General features: G+C 41.0%; 1 protein-coding gene across 20 annotated transcripts in view; it reads right to left on the minus strand.

Annotated features, from left to right (window-relative positions):
• FBRSL1 (fibrosin like 1) overlaps positions 1-19,650 on the minus strand; it is a 561,550-nt gene that overhangs the window by 185,636 nt on the left and 356,264 nt on the right. For all 20 annotated transcript variants that reach the window (XM_076353190.1, XM_076353207.1, XM_076353200.1 and 17 more), the window contains one exon: positions 419-448. In XM_076353190.1, the coding sequence (XP_076209305.1) occupies positions 419-448 (30 nt within the window). The remainder of the gene's footprint in view (positions 1-418; positions 449-19,650) is intronic.

Raw genomic sequence — 19,650 nt, forward strand, 5'->3', positions numbered from 1 at the left:
AAAACACTCCTTGACAGTTACCACACTGCCTTTGAGGGTAGGTACCAGTTGTCCCATCTTCTAAACTGATTACAAAATTGACATCTTCAAAGGTTACTATAAATAAAATATGGGCTCCTGACAAGTTATCAGAGGTGACTTCCTCTGAAACAGCACTAACACTCTGACTCAGGTCTCACCAAATGCTCACATAATAATCAAGAAGGGCTATTATGTTAATGGAAGTTTCTTTTCTGTAAACAAAAACTAGTGAGGATCACAGAGTACCTGCTCCAATATTCTTTCAGTCAATTATAGATATTTTTAAATTTAACATGAAGACTGGAGGAAAAATATTATTTTCAAAATCATTCTTATTTTGACTATGAGGGAATTGCCAAGCTAGTAAGGCACATGAAAGAAGAAAATTCAGTCTTACCTTATCGTCAATATCGCTCTCGCTGTCACACTGTGGATTAGAGAGAGAAAAAAAGATTTTGAGAAACACCTTTACATACAGGGATCTTTTGCATCATCCTCTTAAATCTTTAGGATAGCTGTTTATGATGTTCTCAGTTCAATGAAACACAATTTTGATGTTTGCAGTAATGCCTTTTAGATTGCTAGCATAAACCAGACAAAGCCAATTTCTCTCTTCTTATACAAAAATATGGTATACTCTTACTTGGATGGGGGAAAGGGAACTTTAAACAAATAAGACAATCGGCGAAGCATTATAATAACAACTGTAACATGAATACCACAACAAAAAGCATGCCTTTTTATCATCCCAAATTGTGGAATATATAGTAACAGTTTTGCATTGCTTCACCTTGATAAGCACTTTGTCATCTAACAAGGAAACTGTGAAACTGGCAATCAATTTCTAATTTAATGAGTGGTACCAAGAATAGTAATTAAAATACATCATAAATTCTGGTACATTTTTTAGTTTGAATGAGATCATGATCCCAGGAGGAAGTGTTTACTTAAAGAGTTTTAGAGTGTAATCTCTTACAGCCTCTGAAAATGAAATGCTCTATTTTCACAGCACAAATGATGGAAAGATAAGTTGAGCACTGAACATTTCAGGACATGCACATCTTGTTGGCTGCAACTGAGAAAGATTTACAATCGGGAACAAAAATAAATCTCTTGGTGTCTGTTACACTGACAGAAAGTGGCCAGTGCGTTTCATAGCTTTTGTGCCCAAGGGGAATTTTCTCCTTCAGCCAGCCACTGATGGGGATGGTCCGGGTGGGTTTCCATAACTGGCAGCACCCTATTGAGTTCACTGCTTCAACAAGAGGGGACTCTGCAGGCCAGCAATGACAAGCTACAAATGTGGAAATGGCCCATAAGAATGCACATGCTTCGGTGTCATGAATGTAGGAGGAGGAATAGATCTGTTTGGTCATTTTGTCCAGCTCCTCCTGCTCCTCACAGAGCGGGGAAGGGGGATCTTTCCTGTGACACCCTTTTATCCTAAAGTTACAAAGCAGAAATTTCAGCTGTTACATTCTTAGTTTTCTGCAGATTTTTTGGAGACTATTTAATCTCTTTTTCTTCTATTTGTCACACGAAATAGTTGACCCCAAACACTTGAGGAACCTTTTACTCTTAAATTCTCTGAAACACACCGAGCACACGAAGAACCACGATACAGCGGAGGGCTCTCCCACAGTGATTCTGCAGTGAAGACTGCTCAGCTTCCCAACTGACTCCTTGTCTCCATTTAACTGCAGTGGAAACGCTTGGTTTAAGGAACCTGTTTTTCTATAGTCTTGACTAAGCAGAACTCTTTTCCTTTCAAAATGAAACCATTTTACGCTGCCCCACCTGATCCACAGCACGTTTTTCACAGAGAAATCCAACTGTTTAGAAGGATGCGCGCAGATCTAATTGTATCTGTAACCACTCTGGGAAAAAAAGAACCTGAAGCAAAAATGGAAGAAATTACAGGAAGGCAGGACACTGCTCTGCAGGGGCCGCGGAGCAGTGGGTGGGCAAGTTCTGTGGGAATAACCAGTGTTAATGCCAGCAGACTGCATTAAGCCCTAGCCAATTACTTTGTGCATGGAAGGTAAGAACATGATAGCCATGCCTTTAGCAAATACCTTCCCGTAAGCTGTTTGTGCCTTTTTGGGGGACTTTTATTCCATCACTGAGCTTTATGGAAATTATTATAGGAAACAGAGTTTCTGGCTTTTCACAAACCAGACATTCAGATCAAAAGTAAAATCAGTCCTGATAAATCAGCAGCAGCAGCCATTTGCCGACTCTCCCAAACCCATGCCATGTAACCACGAACAATTAGAAGTCTCTGCTCTGGGCCTGGAACGGGACTAATTGTCCATCACCACTGAGACAGGCTGAAACAGGTTTGCTGGGCAAAGGCTGCCCCAGTACCTGCTGCATTCGTGCTTGCTCAAGACAGTGCTAATTCATGCTGACAAAGCAACACATTCATCAAAAACAAGGTGGGGATGGGGGAAGATGCAGTCACAGCAGTACACTTGTTATTATTTACATGCTCTTGAGAAACACCGGCTGACTCGAGGGAAGCCTTTCACCTCCACCCGGGGGCTGAAATCAAGTCACAATGCTACAGGGAGTGTGCATTCCCCCAGACTACTAGCATAACTGAGTGGGTCACGAAGACCACATTATTTTACCTTTTAAACCTGGTCTACGCTGAAGTATCCTAAGTTACCGTTTTAATCATTGTGCTCATTCAACCTGCACACTCACATTTTAGAGGCAGAATATTTTGATGATGTGATTCAACCTGCACAGTTCAGACTAAAGCATGTTACAATGGAATTACACCCATTACAGAAGTGGCATAAAAATTAGTTAGTACACTCAGCCCTGTGTTGCTTAAAATTGTATGCTTAGGCAACACCAATACAAATTTTAATTCTTACAGGGACTTAAAGAATGATACACTGAAGTAATAAAAAAATCAAATAAATTAAACTCAGAAATATATTGACTAGAAAACATTCAAAATGATCATTAAAAGTCAGACGCTGTTGCCTATGAGCCCTGGTTTAATAAAACTGCAGTATTGTAAACCTTAATAAATTTAGCTTAAAAATATTTGAGAGCAGATGTAAACAATTTTGGGGAACTTTAGTAACCATTATTATTCAAATACAATGTAGTATTTTAGTCTTGCTCTCTGTTTTTGTAACAAAACTTGTCTTCCTATTTCTTACTGCATTATGATATTTTAAAAAAAGAGGACAGGCTTTTTCTTGTTGAAAACAGATTTGACCTCAAAAATTTGTATGCCTATAATGAGTATAAAAACCTATTACAGATGGTTTGCATTACTAAAAGGTGCAGAATTGCTTTATTTAGATGCCTAATTTTGCTTTGTACCAATATGCAACTTTGTCTCATGTGGATAAGTGAAAGTTGCAAAAAGCCAGTGAACCATCAAATCCACATGCTAAATTTTATAAACAGACATATGAATGAAGCAAACATCTGCTCTCTGAGGATACATTTTTCCCCATTCAGGATCTGTAAATACTCCATAATTAATTGTTTTTAAAATGGAAAGGACAGCGAAGAATTTTGTTTCATTTTAGCTTACATCTTCCTTACTTTAATCATGACCGCATCAGCCTTGCAACTGAAGAAGCCAGCGGGGCTGTGGATGCAGATCCACACGCGAATGCGGCTCTGTGCGGACACAGAGCCCACCGTGCAGCTGCGACTGCAAGACGGGTGCTTTAAAAACTGTATTTCTGACAGCAAGTTGTGTAATTTCTTGTTTGCCTTATGAAATAGCTGTCCTCTCCCACCTCTCCCAGCCACGTAGGACTCACTCATGCACACAAACTGTCCCCGTAGCGATTCCCACCGCGTGGCTTTTAAACCACCAAAATACCATGTCTTAATCCACGTGAGAATGAAGTCCCAAACTGACCCAAAGCTACTAAGCAGTCTACATGATGACATATCGTGGGAGAAGAATTAACACACCATTATTTATAAAATTTGGACTTCTGCTTAACATACAGCATTCCTGGAAAATGGAGAGCTTGAGACTCATGGCTACCAACCCATGTTAATCTCCCACTGACTCCTGAAGAAAATACAGCCAGCTTTGGTGGAAAAAACCCCCAAGCTTCAGAACTCACGTAGGTTTTCTTCTTTTTATTTTAAAGAAACAGGCTCCCACATTCACATCGAGAAACAGGAACCCACAGGCTGCTGAACACGCAACAGCACCGAAAAAACCAACGACAGCAAAACTAAACCCACCCGGAGAGATCTGTGAAAAACAGAACCGCTGTTGACCCCTTCCCTTCGGGGGGGGGTGTGTGTGTTAAAAAACACGATTTCAATGGGCTGGTTCAGTTTCTGTGGTAACAGCCTCCAGTCTCCATGCACCTGCTCTCCCCCAGCCTCCTCGCCTCCGCTGCCCGCCCCTGCAAAGCCCTGGGTCGACAAAGAGAGACTGAGGCTGGCGCGTTGCACCGCCGGGACGTTTAAATGAATAATGAAGTCATAGGAGAAACTCTGGTTTGACCCAGAAGATTTTCTGTGTCTTAAAAGACAACTTACTCTGGCCTGGCAAGGAGGAGGCCGGTGGCGCTCCCCTACCAAGGCGGAGCAGGCCAAGGCTGCGCCGGCTCCTCCGCCACCCCGCCGGTGCTCACCTCCCACGCAGCTGTTGTCGGAGGGACAAAAGCCCTTGTCAAAACAAAAAAGTTAAAGAAAACGTGGAGAATGGCAACTGTTGACAGCTACGGGGGCTCATTGAAAGACAAAAGCTTCAATTACCTGGATTTTTCTAAAGGTCTGTTAACACTCCTGGTCTATAAGGGAAACTGTAAACAGCCATTGTGCTGGGTTCATAAAGGCTGCTAAAAGGATTATTCACTGGGTTGTGCCAATTGCCTCTCAATTCCACCAAGAATGTTTGCAAAGCCGACCCCTAATTGTGCCGCTTTTTGGAAACAATTTCTTGCAGTGACAGATTCCAGTCAGAAAAAGCCTCCCGTGAGGTAAAGTGAAGCAGAAACACCACATAATTCAGGTAGAATCGGCTCAGTGCGCCGTAAAAAGGCCTTGCCCCTCCCTCCTTCTTCTCCCTTCTGCCCCACAGAGGAGGATGCGAGTTTTGCAGACGTGGGCCCTCCACCCGTGAAGACCCAGCGCCAAAAAGACTCTGCCAAACCTGGCGTGGGTTCACCAGGACGGGGCACAATCTGGCGGCTGCTGCCAACGGACTGTGCTCTGGATGAAGGTTCAGGCTCCAGATGAAGTGGGGAGTGAAACAGTAAGAGAAGCTGGTGCTTTCCTAATCTCCATCTAAGCAACTGCAGCAACTCCACCATTCCCTCTGTCCCATCTGTTCCCCTGTTGCACCCAAAAGACCGGAGGAATCAGAAACCGAGCTCCCATTATGTGTAGACCAGGCTCTGTGGCTTCTTTTTTTTTTTTGACGGCTGAGGTGGAAATTCACATTTCAAGACCCCCCTCCATCATGCCTTTCCCACCAGGCAAAGAGTTACGATGCGTTCCAGCACTTGCTTGTACAAATCACCTCAACAGGGGAGAAAGATGGACTTGTGGCTACTGTAAAACACAGGCAACGGCGTATTTGGAGAAGGGCCTTCTCTTACTGCAGAGACATAGATGCCACCAGTAGCACACCTGCCTGCACTGAACTAAATAAAATAAACCTCTAACCCCTCCCTCATCTCAAACAAGCTAAGGTTGAAACGGGAAATAGGAACATTACCCACTGTGGTTCACATGACATACAAGCATAAATCAGATCACTCCACGTAACAGCAGTGTATAGTGCAGAGGTTTGTGTCACTGCAAATAAAGCTAGATCTCCACTACAAAGGTTTTCTGGTGGACCTAGAGTCAGAGGTGTTCAGTAATGTCATTGCTGGCTCTACCACAGCATTCAGGCAATTAGCGCAGCTGCACAGTGTTTTAGCCACGTAAGTTTAAGTTTTTTGAGTGCAGAAGGGGAGCAGGCCTGGAATGAGCTATGCATAGATTTTTTCAAAAAAGCAGCAGCCGCAGAAGCAGCATGTAGGCTCTGTGCTCTGGGACACCTCCACTGGCACCGGGCTCCTTGCAATCTGTATTAAAATTGTTTGTACTGTGATTCTGGATGTTTTCCAGTGAGTTTAAGAACCATGAAAACATCCTTTGACTCTTTTCTTACCCCCAATGTTTTAACTTCCAGATCACCCAGTTTTTCTTCACATAATAAAAGTGCTACATTGATTAACATGAAATCAGATACTCACATAAACTGCCTCATGCCAGGAACGAGAGCTCCAAGAAATGAAAACAAAATCAACCCATGTCTCGCAAGACTGCAATAAGATTGGCAACGCTTGGGTGTTACGTCATCGGTTAGGTGCAGAGAAACACTGTTATCTGAAATGGGGCCACATCCTCCAAGCTTTTGAGAACTGCACAGAAGTCACCTCAGCTTATTCACATGAACGTGGTATCTCCTATTCCACCCAAACCCAGAGGTTTATGATCTAGGTCGTGCCTACACAGCCTCAAGGGTATAGGGCCCCATTGTGCCAGACACTATACAGCACAGAAATTACAGGTTTCTGCCCAAACAGCTGACAGAACGGCTTGTTTTTTCTTTGCACACAAACACACATACCTACAGATATTATTGGTACTATGATTAAGCAAAGGGTGATAGGCATCTAAGCTAGCCGTGTGAAAAAACAGATCCCAGCCCAGAGGGACAAGTAATCTAACCAGTCTACCTGCAACTAAAATTGTCTGGGGAAGTTTATGGCTGAGAGAAGAGGAGGTAAAAATAATAAATATAGTCTATAATATTACAATGCAAACTGGCAGGGTAGGATATATATGTAAAAAGTTGCATAGAATATATGAACAGCGTAGATACCTACAGAGCTTGCACACCCACTGACACAGTCCCAGGAGGGCCGCGTTACTGCTATCTTATTATTTCCAACCATATTTAGTTACTGAGTTTTCTTTTAATAGAGAGGCTCGGGGAAGCATTAGGCTTAAATCCCAGTTCGTTAATGTTTCTTTTAAAGGAAGAAGTAAAATCAAGCCTATTTTTAAGAGCCCTCCCCCTCTCCCTGTCCTCTGAGCTAACTTCCCGGGAGCAGCTCACAGCAGCAGCAGCGCCTATGGATGCGCGCTTGTGTGTGCAGGGGGAGGGTGTTGTTTCCTATTAAGTCTGGCATCGGATTCATGTCTGCAGGGGCTTGCTTAAGATGATAGGAAGAGAGAGTTTTATCATGAGCCAGACTGACAGAAAAGCCTGCTAATGGGACTTGAGGCATACACAGGAAAGAAAGTGCCAAAACATTAAGCTACCGCCAAGTGTCAGAGGGCCACTGATTTATTGCAGCAATTTTGCCACTGTGTCCTTTATAAGGTCCCACAAGTCCTTCCTCCTGGCAAGAAGCTGTGAGCTGCTGCAGCTCGGGGAGAAGTTTAGATCCAGAGCACAGAAAGTGTCCAACCGAAAGGCGGGGGCCGGGGGGGAGGACGGAAATCGAATGTTGACTTGAACTTGCCCCAGGCAGCAGAGTCCTCTTAGCTCCACTGCCTCCCTGACAGTTTGATGAAATGAGTCAGGGCCTCCCTATGGCTAGACCAGCTCAGGCTTCCAAGTGCCGGGGTAGAGCTGTAAGAAACAGATTGAGCCTCAGGGCAGCAATTTTTTTTTTTTCCCTTTCCCTTTCTCTCCTCAGCATTTGGCTGGGGGAAGGGGGAGGTTATGAGCACTACAGATGTATAGGCTGAGCCTTTGTCTGCGGAGGGGGAGGGCGAGGGGGAGAGAGAAGAACAGCAAGAGAGTATTAGCTATGGCAGCCAAGAATAGCCCTGAGCACTATAACTAATTTTGAGGGGCAGTGATGCATTGAACGGGCTATGTGCTGTTTGGTCTGAGGGGGCCCCTGTTGTGAAGCAGCAATCAAGAGGACATTTTGTTAAGTGACCAACAGCTGTCATCTGCAAGCCCAGAGTAGGGAAGGAGGGAGCAAGGGGGAGGGAAAAAGAAAAAAAAAAGAGCATTTGTCCCTTGGAGGCAGAGCACATTAATCCACCAATCTGCCACAGCTTTAACTCTAAAAGTGCTCGGTGCCTCTGAAGAGCCGAACTCCACTCCATCAGACGCCCAGAGATGGGTACCTCCCGTCTTGCTTCAGCCTGCCAGACGCAGGGAGCTTCCCTACCTCTGCGGGTCGAGGAACTGACGCTAAAAATACTGTTTAAGTCTCTTTTCATTCCATAAAATTGAGTTGATCTGCTGCAGCTTAGGGTCAATCCCTCAAGGACTGTTTTTTCCCCCCTTCCCTTTTCCTTAGCACTCATAAATTAATCAGGAAGACCCTGACTAAGTCATTTCATGCTGTACAACATAAAAGAAAGTCCCCTGATGATCCATGCAAGGATCTATTAAAAGCGGGGGGGGGGGGGGGGAAGGGTTAGGGAAGAGGGAGGAAGGGAGGGGGGGTGTGGAAGAGAAAAAATCTCAACCTTTTTGATATTTTAGGATAAAAGCTGGAGGACTTTGTTACAAATTCTAGCCAACATCAAAACACCTTAAATAATTCAAAGAACACGTTAAAGGGAAGAAACTGAATGTTGCTCTGATGTTCAGTTGATGCAACGCAGAATATTACCCAAAACAGCACAGCCTGTTAAGGGAGACAGCAGCCTTGAGCATTTCAGTTCTTTAGAAAAATGTCAGAACCTGTAAAAATCATAATTTCCAGCAACTTTTTTTTTTTTTTTTTTTTGCATGATATAAACTCAGCGAGACTGAAATGTAGGTTTCTGACAAGCTGTTAACAAGACAACTTTAGAAATCTGTCTGGAGCTCTCAGGGAGATGGGCTGCCATTTCACTGCTTCGAAGAAGTTCATGACATGACAAGCAAAAAACAGGGAACAGAGACCTAAAAACCACGGTGTAATTTTCATTTGCTTCTGTCGTGAAAGAATTCAAGCAGAAATATTAGAAGGCTGCACAACTAAAAAAGCCAGCAACTGGAAAATCATTGCTGTGGTTTGACAAGCACATCTTTTATGCTGAAAATGGTTTCTTTATTATTACACCTATATACAGGAAAGCACTTTTAGGGAAAAAGGGGTAATCACAAATTATTCCTTGAGATCTACAAAGTAAGATCTACAGCTGCCTACTTTCAAGACGAGTCTAAAAATGACCTAGTTCACGGGAGAGAGTGACCGACCCATCTTGAAAAAGCTGTAAGAGCCACCAGATTTCTCTTGGTTTCCCAGATCCCTGCCCTTCCCCCCTGTAGGAAAGGTAGAAATACCTTTCCATCCTGCAGTCTTTTACTGGAGCCTACACAGATGAACGTTGCTCCATAAGCGTTTAATAAAGGCACCTTGATTAAAAACAGAAAAGTCAGCATCCAATGCCATCTACACAGCAATGTTTGTACCACATTCAAGAGAGGCTTTCTCGCTGGTTTACCATATTACACCTCCTACTTTAGGCCTTAATATACCAGTATAATGCTTTTCCATAATTTTTGGATGATTTAATGATGTCTTTTCAAGAATCTATCTATTCTATTCTATGGTTAGAAAAAAGTAGATCTATCTATCTATCTCCACATAATATATATCTCTTTCAATACATAATCTCTCTCTCTCCCTCTCTCTCACTATTTGGACTCATTCTAAGTATTTAATGATAGGTTGATATAGCTGCCTTGAAGTCAATTTACTGATCGTGATTGACTCATTATATCCACAGTTGCAGAATTTTGGTACCCTTGGGACGGATGCTTTGGGAAACCCAAGGACAGCCAGCTGCATACATACAATCTTATCCTTAATTTCAGCCCGTATTTGCCAAGAAAGAGAGAGATCAGACAATGCAGGACATCATTTTCACTTGTAACGCCTATGATTATACCAAGGGTGTCCTGCTTTTGGCTGGGATAGAGATAATTTCGTTCCTAGCAGCTGGTACAGTGCTGTGTGTTGGATTTAGGATGAGAATCATGTTGATAACACACCGATGGTTTAGTTGTTGCTGAGCAGTGCTTACACTGGTCAAGGACTTTCCAGCTTCCCATGCTCTACCGACTGAGCAGGCTGGAGGTGCACAAGAAGCTGTCAGGGGGCACAGCCAGGACAGCTGACCCCAACTGGCCAAAGGGACATTCCATACCATGGGACGTCATGCTCAGCACAGAAACTGGGGAAAGCTGGCCGGGGGGGCCGCTGCTCGGGGACTGGCTGGGCATCGGTCGGCGGGTGGTGAGCAATTGCACTATGCATCACTTGCTTTGTATATTCTTCTTTTTCTTATTACTGTTATTATTAGGATTTTATTTCAATTATTAAACTGTTTTTATCTCAACCCACGAGTTTTCTCACTTTTACTCTTCCAATTCTCTCCCCCATCCCAACCTGGGGGTGGGGGGGTGGGGAGTGAGCAAGCGGCTGTGTGGTGCTCAGTTGCCGACTGAGGTTAAACCACGACAAAGGGGAAATGTGAATTACGGGCCAAATTTAGCCCAGCATTTGCAAGGAACACACAAATTATGAACTGAAGCTTTTTCAGCTCTTTCCTATTTCAACTCATTTCCACACAGCTCCGGTGGTGCGATCCTATAGCCATGCTTGGGTAATTGAAAGGACAGTGCACGCAAAGTTGAATGGCTGACACTGTATTTCACCAATTTACGAAATGGAGGAGACTCTGACAAGAAAAGAGATGCAGTTTGCTTCTCTTCTGAAGTGCTCACAAGTTCTTTTGATATTCCCCTTGCTTGGGCATTGTGTCACCCGTGACTCATTTTCTTTTCATTACACAGACACTCTTGGAGATATTACAGCTTCAGTGCTGTATATGGGCTTTCGCTAAAGAACCAGAGAAACATCCATTACTTTCTTATTCTACAGTTTGCAGCTATGACTAATGCCATTTGCTTGCAAGAGACATCTTGCCTTGCTGCCTCCCCTTTACCATGAGCCTCCTGGCTTGGAGTCACCTGGACCCCCCTGCCCCAGCTGCTTTGGTCCCTCACGCTCTCCAGGCAGGCGCAGAAACCAAGAGAGCATTTGCAGTGACTCACAGCGCAGAGCAACTCTAATTTTGCTTAATGCAAGGATGCCTAGACAGGCTATGTCTAACAGAAGAAAAGTAGCTTAAAGCCATTATTTGCAACAATTAGAGGCTGCTGCAGTTTGGAGGGGGGGGGTTATAAGCTTTCCTTAATTTTAAGGAGGAGTTTAGGACTTAATATGGATATAGCCAAAAGCCACTTTAACCATAATGATCTGTCTAGTAATTCCTCACTTACTATAAACATCAGTTTTCTTCTTCTATTTGGGCTGCAAATCTAGTCCATTACTATGCCATGTCCACATCATTATGGAGTCACCAAAAAGTACTCGACCACTGCAAAATAACAGGATTTGTTAAAGTACCCCCGCTCTAATGGAAAGCATTTAGTTACTCCCAGCTCTCTTACTCCATGGTATGTGACTCTGTTTGGAAGTTTCATTTACATATTTATTTAGTGGAGAACACGCATGGCTGTCTTCCCTCGGTGCAGAACCATTATTAGCCGCAGGAAGCTGTTAAAGGGGATTTCAGCATGGGACTCGGGAGGAAAGGCATTTCTTAATACCTTAGTATCCTGCTTAATAACAGTCACCCTCCAGAATGAGGGTGATGATTTCTGGTTATGAAACTTGCTGTGGTTTGTTACAGCTGATTTGCATGAGTGTTTATTTTATTTCATTTTTTTATACACACACACACTTTTTCTCATGCTGCCAACTTCCTTCTGGAAGCTGGGGTGACAGGCTACACACCTTGAAACATACCACTATGATGCTATATGTAATATTTTAGCACACCATTCAATTAGGAACTTTGGACTTGGAAAACAATCTAAAGCACCTACTATGTTCTCAACATACATTGATTCAGTAAAATGAAGTACAGTTCATTTTTAACTTAACAAATACAGGAAGGTTATGTGAATCAGCTGCTTTGTTTTGTTGATGCCTTTAGCCACCTAGAAGGGAAGTCCCTGTTGCTGTCAGGGACAAGATTTACAATACTTATATATAACTAATATAATAATTAATATTATTTAATTCCACTGCTATTTAAACTCATAGCAAGGTTTATGTTGTTGTGGCTAAAAAATATAAAGCTTATAATAGCTACCATTAACGTTTGCAGCATTATTGAACGTTAAAATTCAAATCTGGTAAAGGATTTAGCACAAGAATTGAGACATCTACAGAAGACCTATTCCTCGAAGAAAACTCTCAGAGCACGTGCTTGCAGATTTCAACCACTGCTTTTAAAATAAACTTTGAGGGATGGATGTGCCATTTGCCAGAGGCAAGCTACCCTGGAACAAAGAAATTCACCAAGATAGAAACAAAAAAGATTTAAAATACGAAAAGTAAACACACACCTCTCCCCCCTCGAAAATCTCCAGCAGTAGTCATTAACATTAATACAATGCAAATTAAATCTTTTTTTTCCTTTCATTCCATTTAGATCTTAAAAATATTGAAGTAGGTAAGTCTTGGAAGTGAAGAACAAGCATTGCCTAGGGCATACATTTGGGTGTCTTCAATATAATCTAAGGAATATAGCAGAGGCTGCAAGCTAATTCAATAAGAAAATAACATAGTTGGTTATTCACTCTTACAGAATTATGCCTTGATAAAGCTAAATATAAAAGCTTCAAGGCCTATGCCATTACCTGGAAAATACTTCTTTGGACCACTAAATGACAAACCTTTAAACATTAAGCAATTTTTAAAAAATATATTTGCTATTTCAGGTGAAATTGTAAAGGCTCCCCACTACCTTAGTACATCTGCTACTCTCTTCTGACCCCCCTAGATACTCATTTGTTCTTGTCAGCCCCCAAAATGTCAATGATTGATGTAAATGTAATGGTTTACAAGATGGAGCCTCCTACCTCGCTGTTCTGCTTTCAGACTGCAAAGGTAGTTTGACCAGCACTGACCTCAAAGATCAAGACAAGGGCTGGTAGTACATGTTGAAAGACGGGAATGCAAGTATCCTTAGCTAAACTATCCTGAAACTTTCTGAACAGGCTCGAGGACATTTAACCTTTCTGTTTTCACTACAGATTTTTTTAATTTGTATTTTTCTTCCAGGGCTGATGTGGAAATGCTCAGTTGTGTGGATAGATGTCATTTATGAATAGAAGCTCCAACACGTCAAAGACTTTCCTCAGTAGTGACAGCCCCCCGTATGGCTAATCCAGACTGGAGCAATTAGAGAATAAAAGAAAGAGGAAACATCTCAACAGGAGGGGAAATAAGAGAAAAAGAATAGAAGACTGAAGAGCAAGAATGGAAAAAACAACTTACTGCGCTGTGGACCAATAATGAGATGGGACTACAAACATTGTCTGTTTGGGAATGAACTCTGTCACCTTTAATCAGTAACCGTTATTATTAGCATGATGATAAAATGGCTAATAATTAGATGGAACAAACTATTACGTATTTGTCACGAAGTGAGAGTACATTGAATTAAAGACACTTTTCATTTTCCAGTAGATTATTATGAGCAAAGGTGAATGTGAAATCTGTTTGGAAAACTGGAAAATACCTGGACCACGATGTTTTAACCCCTCTCAGTTTGCCTGCACTGGCACTATGAAGTAGACAGGTCTTCCTGCTCCGACGGGAGGTGCGGCACAGCCAGTAGTTCTTTTTTCACTTGTGATTTTTGCTGTATCAGCTGTGATACACCAACCAACTCACGTGTGGTTTGCAGCCACATGTAGCAATAAAATGCATAAATAGCAACTCCTGATAATGCTATTACTAGCATGTGTCTCTACTGCACATATAATAACAAGAGGGGTTTCCATGGACTGCAGAGTAATTAGGTGTCTTTAAATACGCTTTAAAGCCTTTCCATGGAGCTAGAGTGTGGGCAGGTTCTCCTCAGCATTTATGCAAAGTACTCGCACAGATAACTGAAAGCTCAAGAGCTTCTGGCCAGCTTTTAGCAGCACAGGCCGAGAATGACAGGGTCTCATGCTAATCAATGTACATTAAAAAAAATTCCTTTTAAATTCACACCTAACACACTTGTTTATGAAGCAGAAATAGCATTCAAAACAAGCCACTTTGTTAGCTCAGCTGGCTAATGAAAAATTGCCACAATTACAAAAACAAATGTTTGTTTTCAATTTTCAGTAAGCAGAGCTTTAAAAGAACAAGCTGCTCTTGAAAGCATGATTTTTTTTTTCCCTAAAAAAGGAAAGAAAGAAATCCTTCCTAGCAACTGCAATTATGATACTTTCATGTCAAATGAATTATATTACTGAAAATAAATCTTTCTAAGATGCACAAGAGGGTTATCTGGCTCCAGTCAGACTTATGCATTACTGGTTTTATATGTTGTACTCTACTTGATTAATATAGGTAATCAAATTATATTGCCTTCCACTGTGCTCTCAAATTCAAGGCTATAATGTTTTCAATGACAAAGTTCATAGAGTTGTATAAAAATGTACCTCATGCTGTACCAGCCCTTTATTGCTGTAGTAAAACACCATTTTCAATTTAGTAATAAGTGATATAAAACAGAGTGTCTTGATTGGCAGGGTCGTATTCATTATGCAGTGCCCTACGACACAGCATAGTTCAGAATGGAAATTTAAGGACAGAATCTACCACAATCTCAGATGCTGATACTTCAGGGACTAAAATCATTCCTTTTTCATGACTTGTCTAAAGGAAGGACAAGGAATTGGACACAAAGACACACACACACACATATTATACACACACATATATACGGATGGAAGGGAGAAAGAGGCAGGAAGGGACTCATCATGGCATGTTACTACTCCATATAGGTTTTCCTGCACTGGAGCCAATCCTATACTACTGCTTCCCACCTGGAATAGGAAATGAAAAAAGAAAATAACAGCACGACAGTCTGGATAGCAGCAAATATTGGAGAGCTCTTTCTGGCTCTGCCACTGGCCTGACTTGTGACCAGAAGAAAAATTTCAGGGCTTTGTGATTCTGAGTGTTTAACTTGAGGTGCCTTAATGAAGTTGTGTTATCAAGTGCTCTTCACTTTATGAACATCAGGATTCTCTAAAGTGCTGTAAATTAGACTGTCAAAACTGGTAAAATCTGAAGTTTGCAGCTACCTTTGAATATGTAAATCCTAACCCTTCCCTTCCTTCTTTTCCCTTGTATAAATTAGGAATAATGTTTACCATATCTGTAAACCATCAAACCAACCAATCTGTGAGTTCTATAGAGGCAAAGTATTCTGGTGAGCCTTGTCATCATTATGAATGCTATCTAGAAGAGCAAGAATTATAAAGCCATTTTCTGTGGAACTAAATGGCAGAGATATTGTTAGCTGGTATCTTTTCTAAGCATGTATGTTGAGCAAATGATATAATCAGGAAAGACAACTCTTGGACTCAGGAATTAGTAATGTTATCTTAGTTTTGTTTCCTTGGCAACTTGACCTTTCATAATTTGCCCAAAGGCAAAATATGGGCAGCATATCCCTTTCAAATCGTACCTCAATAATCTTGTGATTAAAAGCATCACCAGAATGTGGCCTTGCCGTAAGATGGAGAATTAACGACTCTCTACTAAATGATCCACTGATGTTGAATCTAATTTAAGTAGCCTTGCAAGAATATTTAACACTTAATGATAGGCTCTGTATTAGAGTAGGTTTAATCTAGGATGCAGCCACAGATGTCATAAGAAGGAATTAATCAGCATTGCTTCCACTAAAACAGAAATGCAAAATTGCTGAACAGAATGTATTAGAAACAGATTAAAGAACTGGGACTTAAACATGAAAGAATCAGAGCTGATGCCACCCTCAGAGAGCTAATTTGAAATACAGGAAAACTTAATTCGCCTTTAACTGAAGAATTGGGGTGTTTGAAGTTACTAAAGAGAAGCTTGCGTTATCAAGAAGGGAAGAAAGGCAGATACTCTTTTCCCTCATCAATTAAAAATGAAAGCCCAACCCAAATATTAATGCCTGCCTCAAAATCCCCAAAAAATGAAGTTATTGATGCTCTAGGGACTATTGCTGCATCCTACATGAAGCTCTATACTCAATGAAGTGCTGTGGAAGTTTCACTGATTTGGAAAACTCCTGCCCAATTTAGATAAGGTACCTTTCAGAAAAGCAAATCTTGGAAATAGGGAAATATAGCCTATGGTTATTGAAATGCTTGCAGTTGGGGGAAAATATGAAAAATGATATTTGCAAATTCACTCTAAACTCCCTATATAGAGAGAACTTGCCCATCCAAAGGTTTGAGTAAAGATCTACATTACAATTACTCATTGTTGCTTCAGACAATTTATCATCTCCCCTAATATTTGAGGACTTCATGCTGTCCACAGGGTTTTTGCTGCCCAGCCTTTTTCATTACCAAAGACAGGTTAGAGTATAAACCCCAGAAGGGACCACAGACCATCAGTTCAGAGCATCTATATATCACAGGTCATTAAATTTCAACCAGCAACTCTCCATTCTGGATTTGAAGACATTGAGACCGAATCCCCTAATCCTATGAATCCTCAGAAGCACACGTCATGGATTAAATATTGCATTCTCAAAACTTTTGCGTTACAGTTCATGTTCCTGGTAATGATGAGGACAATCTAAGTTTAGTACAATTATATTTCTGCTGAAAACATCTAGGAGCGTGCTGAATTCTCCAATGGCCCAATTCAACTAGTGCACTCCTAATTTACTATCACTGCTATTAAAAAGGTTTTTGACTTGGTTGAGTGGCCCTTCCTTGAAAAATCACAAAACAATCTAGCTTTGGTCCCAATTTTCATTGATAGCCTAACAGAACATACAAATCATCTCAGTGCTTGCTACCAAATTAATGAAAAACTTACATAAAGCTTTGATCTTGATGGAAGAATCCATCAAGACTTCCCATTTGTCTCCCTAATTACTTGCTTTGATGCTCACGGCTTGCAATCACTGCATAAGTTAATGTCCTGAGGTTGCCATAGCTACCATTAGTGAAGCAGAACAAGAGACATTGCTCTGCACATAAGCCACCTTTGCTAGATGTTTGCTTCTTCACCCTGGCTGTTCCTCCACCAGCAACAGTATGAAGGTACTCCTGTACTGCACCAGAAGTTAATAGGATAGTTCCCATTAATTTTATTACAAATGTTACTGGTAACATTCAGTTTTTCTTTCCCTCTGCTACTCATACACTGGAGGTTTTGAAAGAAGTGAAGTGGTTAGAAGACAAGAGTGCAAGCAAGGACTGAGTTTACGTCCTAACTTGAACAACAGTTTGCTGTGTGATTCTGTGCTTCGATTTTCCTGACTCTTGAACGATAGTAATGATGCATCTTTTATCACACAGTCCGGTTTTGAGAACACACTGCTAAGAACTGATGAAGACAATGTGTAATAATACTCACTTTTCATTAAAAAATTGCTTGAAGTGAGTTCCCTCTGTTTCTACAACTTTCTGGTTAGCTAAAACCCTTTCATTAAACCTCTACGCTTCTCCTTTTCTAATAAAGGACACTGAACAAGTAATGATGCGTAATATACTCCAACATTACTAGTAATTGCTCATTGAAAATACAAAATGAGAAATCACTTTCTTATTTGCTTAACTGATGACCTCTAAGGACAATGACGTGCATAATAAATGCACAGTGTGATGCATTTCCTCATTTACTGTATTGATCTGATTTAATGTAATGTCAAGAAATGCAGTACTAAGCCATTAAATACCAACAAAAAGTATATTTTGCTCTAAAGTGTAAGTGTATTTGTAACTTTAGTCCACACACAAGTTTTTGTACTTTCTGGAATTCGTTCACAAAAGTTTTCAGCACAATCTGTTTTAGAAGTTTTCCATTCTAAAAAACAAACAAATGAAATACCTGAGTGGGAACCATCAACCTAACATATTTCAAATATCTAACCGAGGTTGACTGAAAAATTCCTACAGCAACAACACAATACTGCTTATTTTGGTTATTAGGAAGATATATCACTTCAATATTCTGTTCCTGCTGAAGTTTTATGCATTCTTTTAAGTGTACGAACTCTACATCTTTCTTGTTCTGGATACGGTATTTTCCTCTGGGAGGTATAGTACATGGTAAGTATGGAAAGTTAACATGCAATTAGCATGGTAATGTCTAAGCAAATTACATCATGCTAGAGTTAATAGAGGTTCAGATCAGAAACAATCCTCTGAGCACGGCCAGCGTGAATTACAAGTTTCTATAATGCTCAGCAACCTGAAAATGTACAGGATCCTGAAGCACCTACCAAATACCCCAGCACCTCAGATGCTCTACTGCTCATTACTGACCTATGCTGTTTGACATTGCTCCACGAGGATCTGTCTGAAGTTTGGAAATCACCTGGGCACAGCTTTTGCAATGGGCTGTAGATGGTGGGAAATGATGGCGCTCACATCCCATAGGACCGCGTTCTAAATCTTTACCCACGGTGTGAGAGCAGGACACTTTGTTAGAAGCTCTCTTGCTAATTTTCCTCACGATTGTATTTGCTTACTTTCCTCAAGGAGTGACTATTAAAAATAAACCTACTGTGGTTTTATTTTTAGTAGGTCCTGTAGTTAGGTCACGCCTGACAAGATGTGGATCAGAACCACCGCACTAGCAACAGGGTCGCGTTTATAACAGACAGCCCTAGCGTAGCACTAATGCGCTCATTAAATGACTCACTATCGGTATCCTAACAACTTCTTACTATTTTATTTAGAAACAAATAGCAAGGAGAGAGAGGGAGGTTCCAAATTAATTAAATGGGCTTAGTGAAGAAGAATCATCAATTTTGGCATGAACACTACACTTTTTTTTTTAAATTAAAGCAATACTGCATGCTATTTAGCAACTCCAGAACCCACATAATGACAGAAAACAGCTAAGTGAATCAACAACCAGAATAAGCAGAAATCAGAGTAAACAGATTAGGGCAATCATCATTGGACAATCCATAAAAATAAGGATAGTCATTTTTCAAATGACTAATGATAGTACCAAATGTTAAAGACAATGAAGAAAAGGAGTAGGAGTTATTTTTAGACAACTGCCTTTCTTCTGAAGAACACAAAGCTAAAGAGCTTGGATTCATCTCTCAAATACTATGGCTCACAATATGACAGGTTGTAATGCACAGCACATGAGAGAGAATACATAAGCCGACATAAAATTCAGCATGATTAATATATGATTAGTTCACGTTTGTACAATGCTTTGAAGATGTGAAGTGCTAATTAGAATTTCTGGATTAGGCTGGCTGATGCCCCAGTGCAATCCAGATCAGTAAATAAAAAACTGTGCAGAAGTTTAAACTAACTGCCCAAAGATTGAAGAACCCATGAGACACTAAGAAATGCTTTAAATTTCAAGTGGATAAACAAATGTATAAAAGAGAGAGAGAAGGAGAATTCAATGCCCCAGTGAAGATATTTAACACAGATAGATGAAGACCTTTAAGACATAAAGATATAGCTGGTAATTATTTGAAAAACACCAGTTCACCTCCCTCTACCATCACCAGAAAAACTCCCGTTGACTCATGAGATATAGAGATAGCTCA

Source organism: Aptenodytes patagonicus, chromosome 15, assembly GCF_965638725.1.
Source record: "Aptenodytes patagonicus chromosome 15, bAptPat1.pri.cur, whole genome shotgun sequence".
NCBI lineage: Eukaryota > Metazoa > Chordata > Aves > Sphenisciformes > Spheniscidae > Aptenodytes > Aptenodytes patagonicus.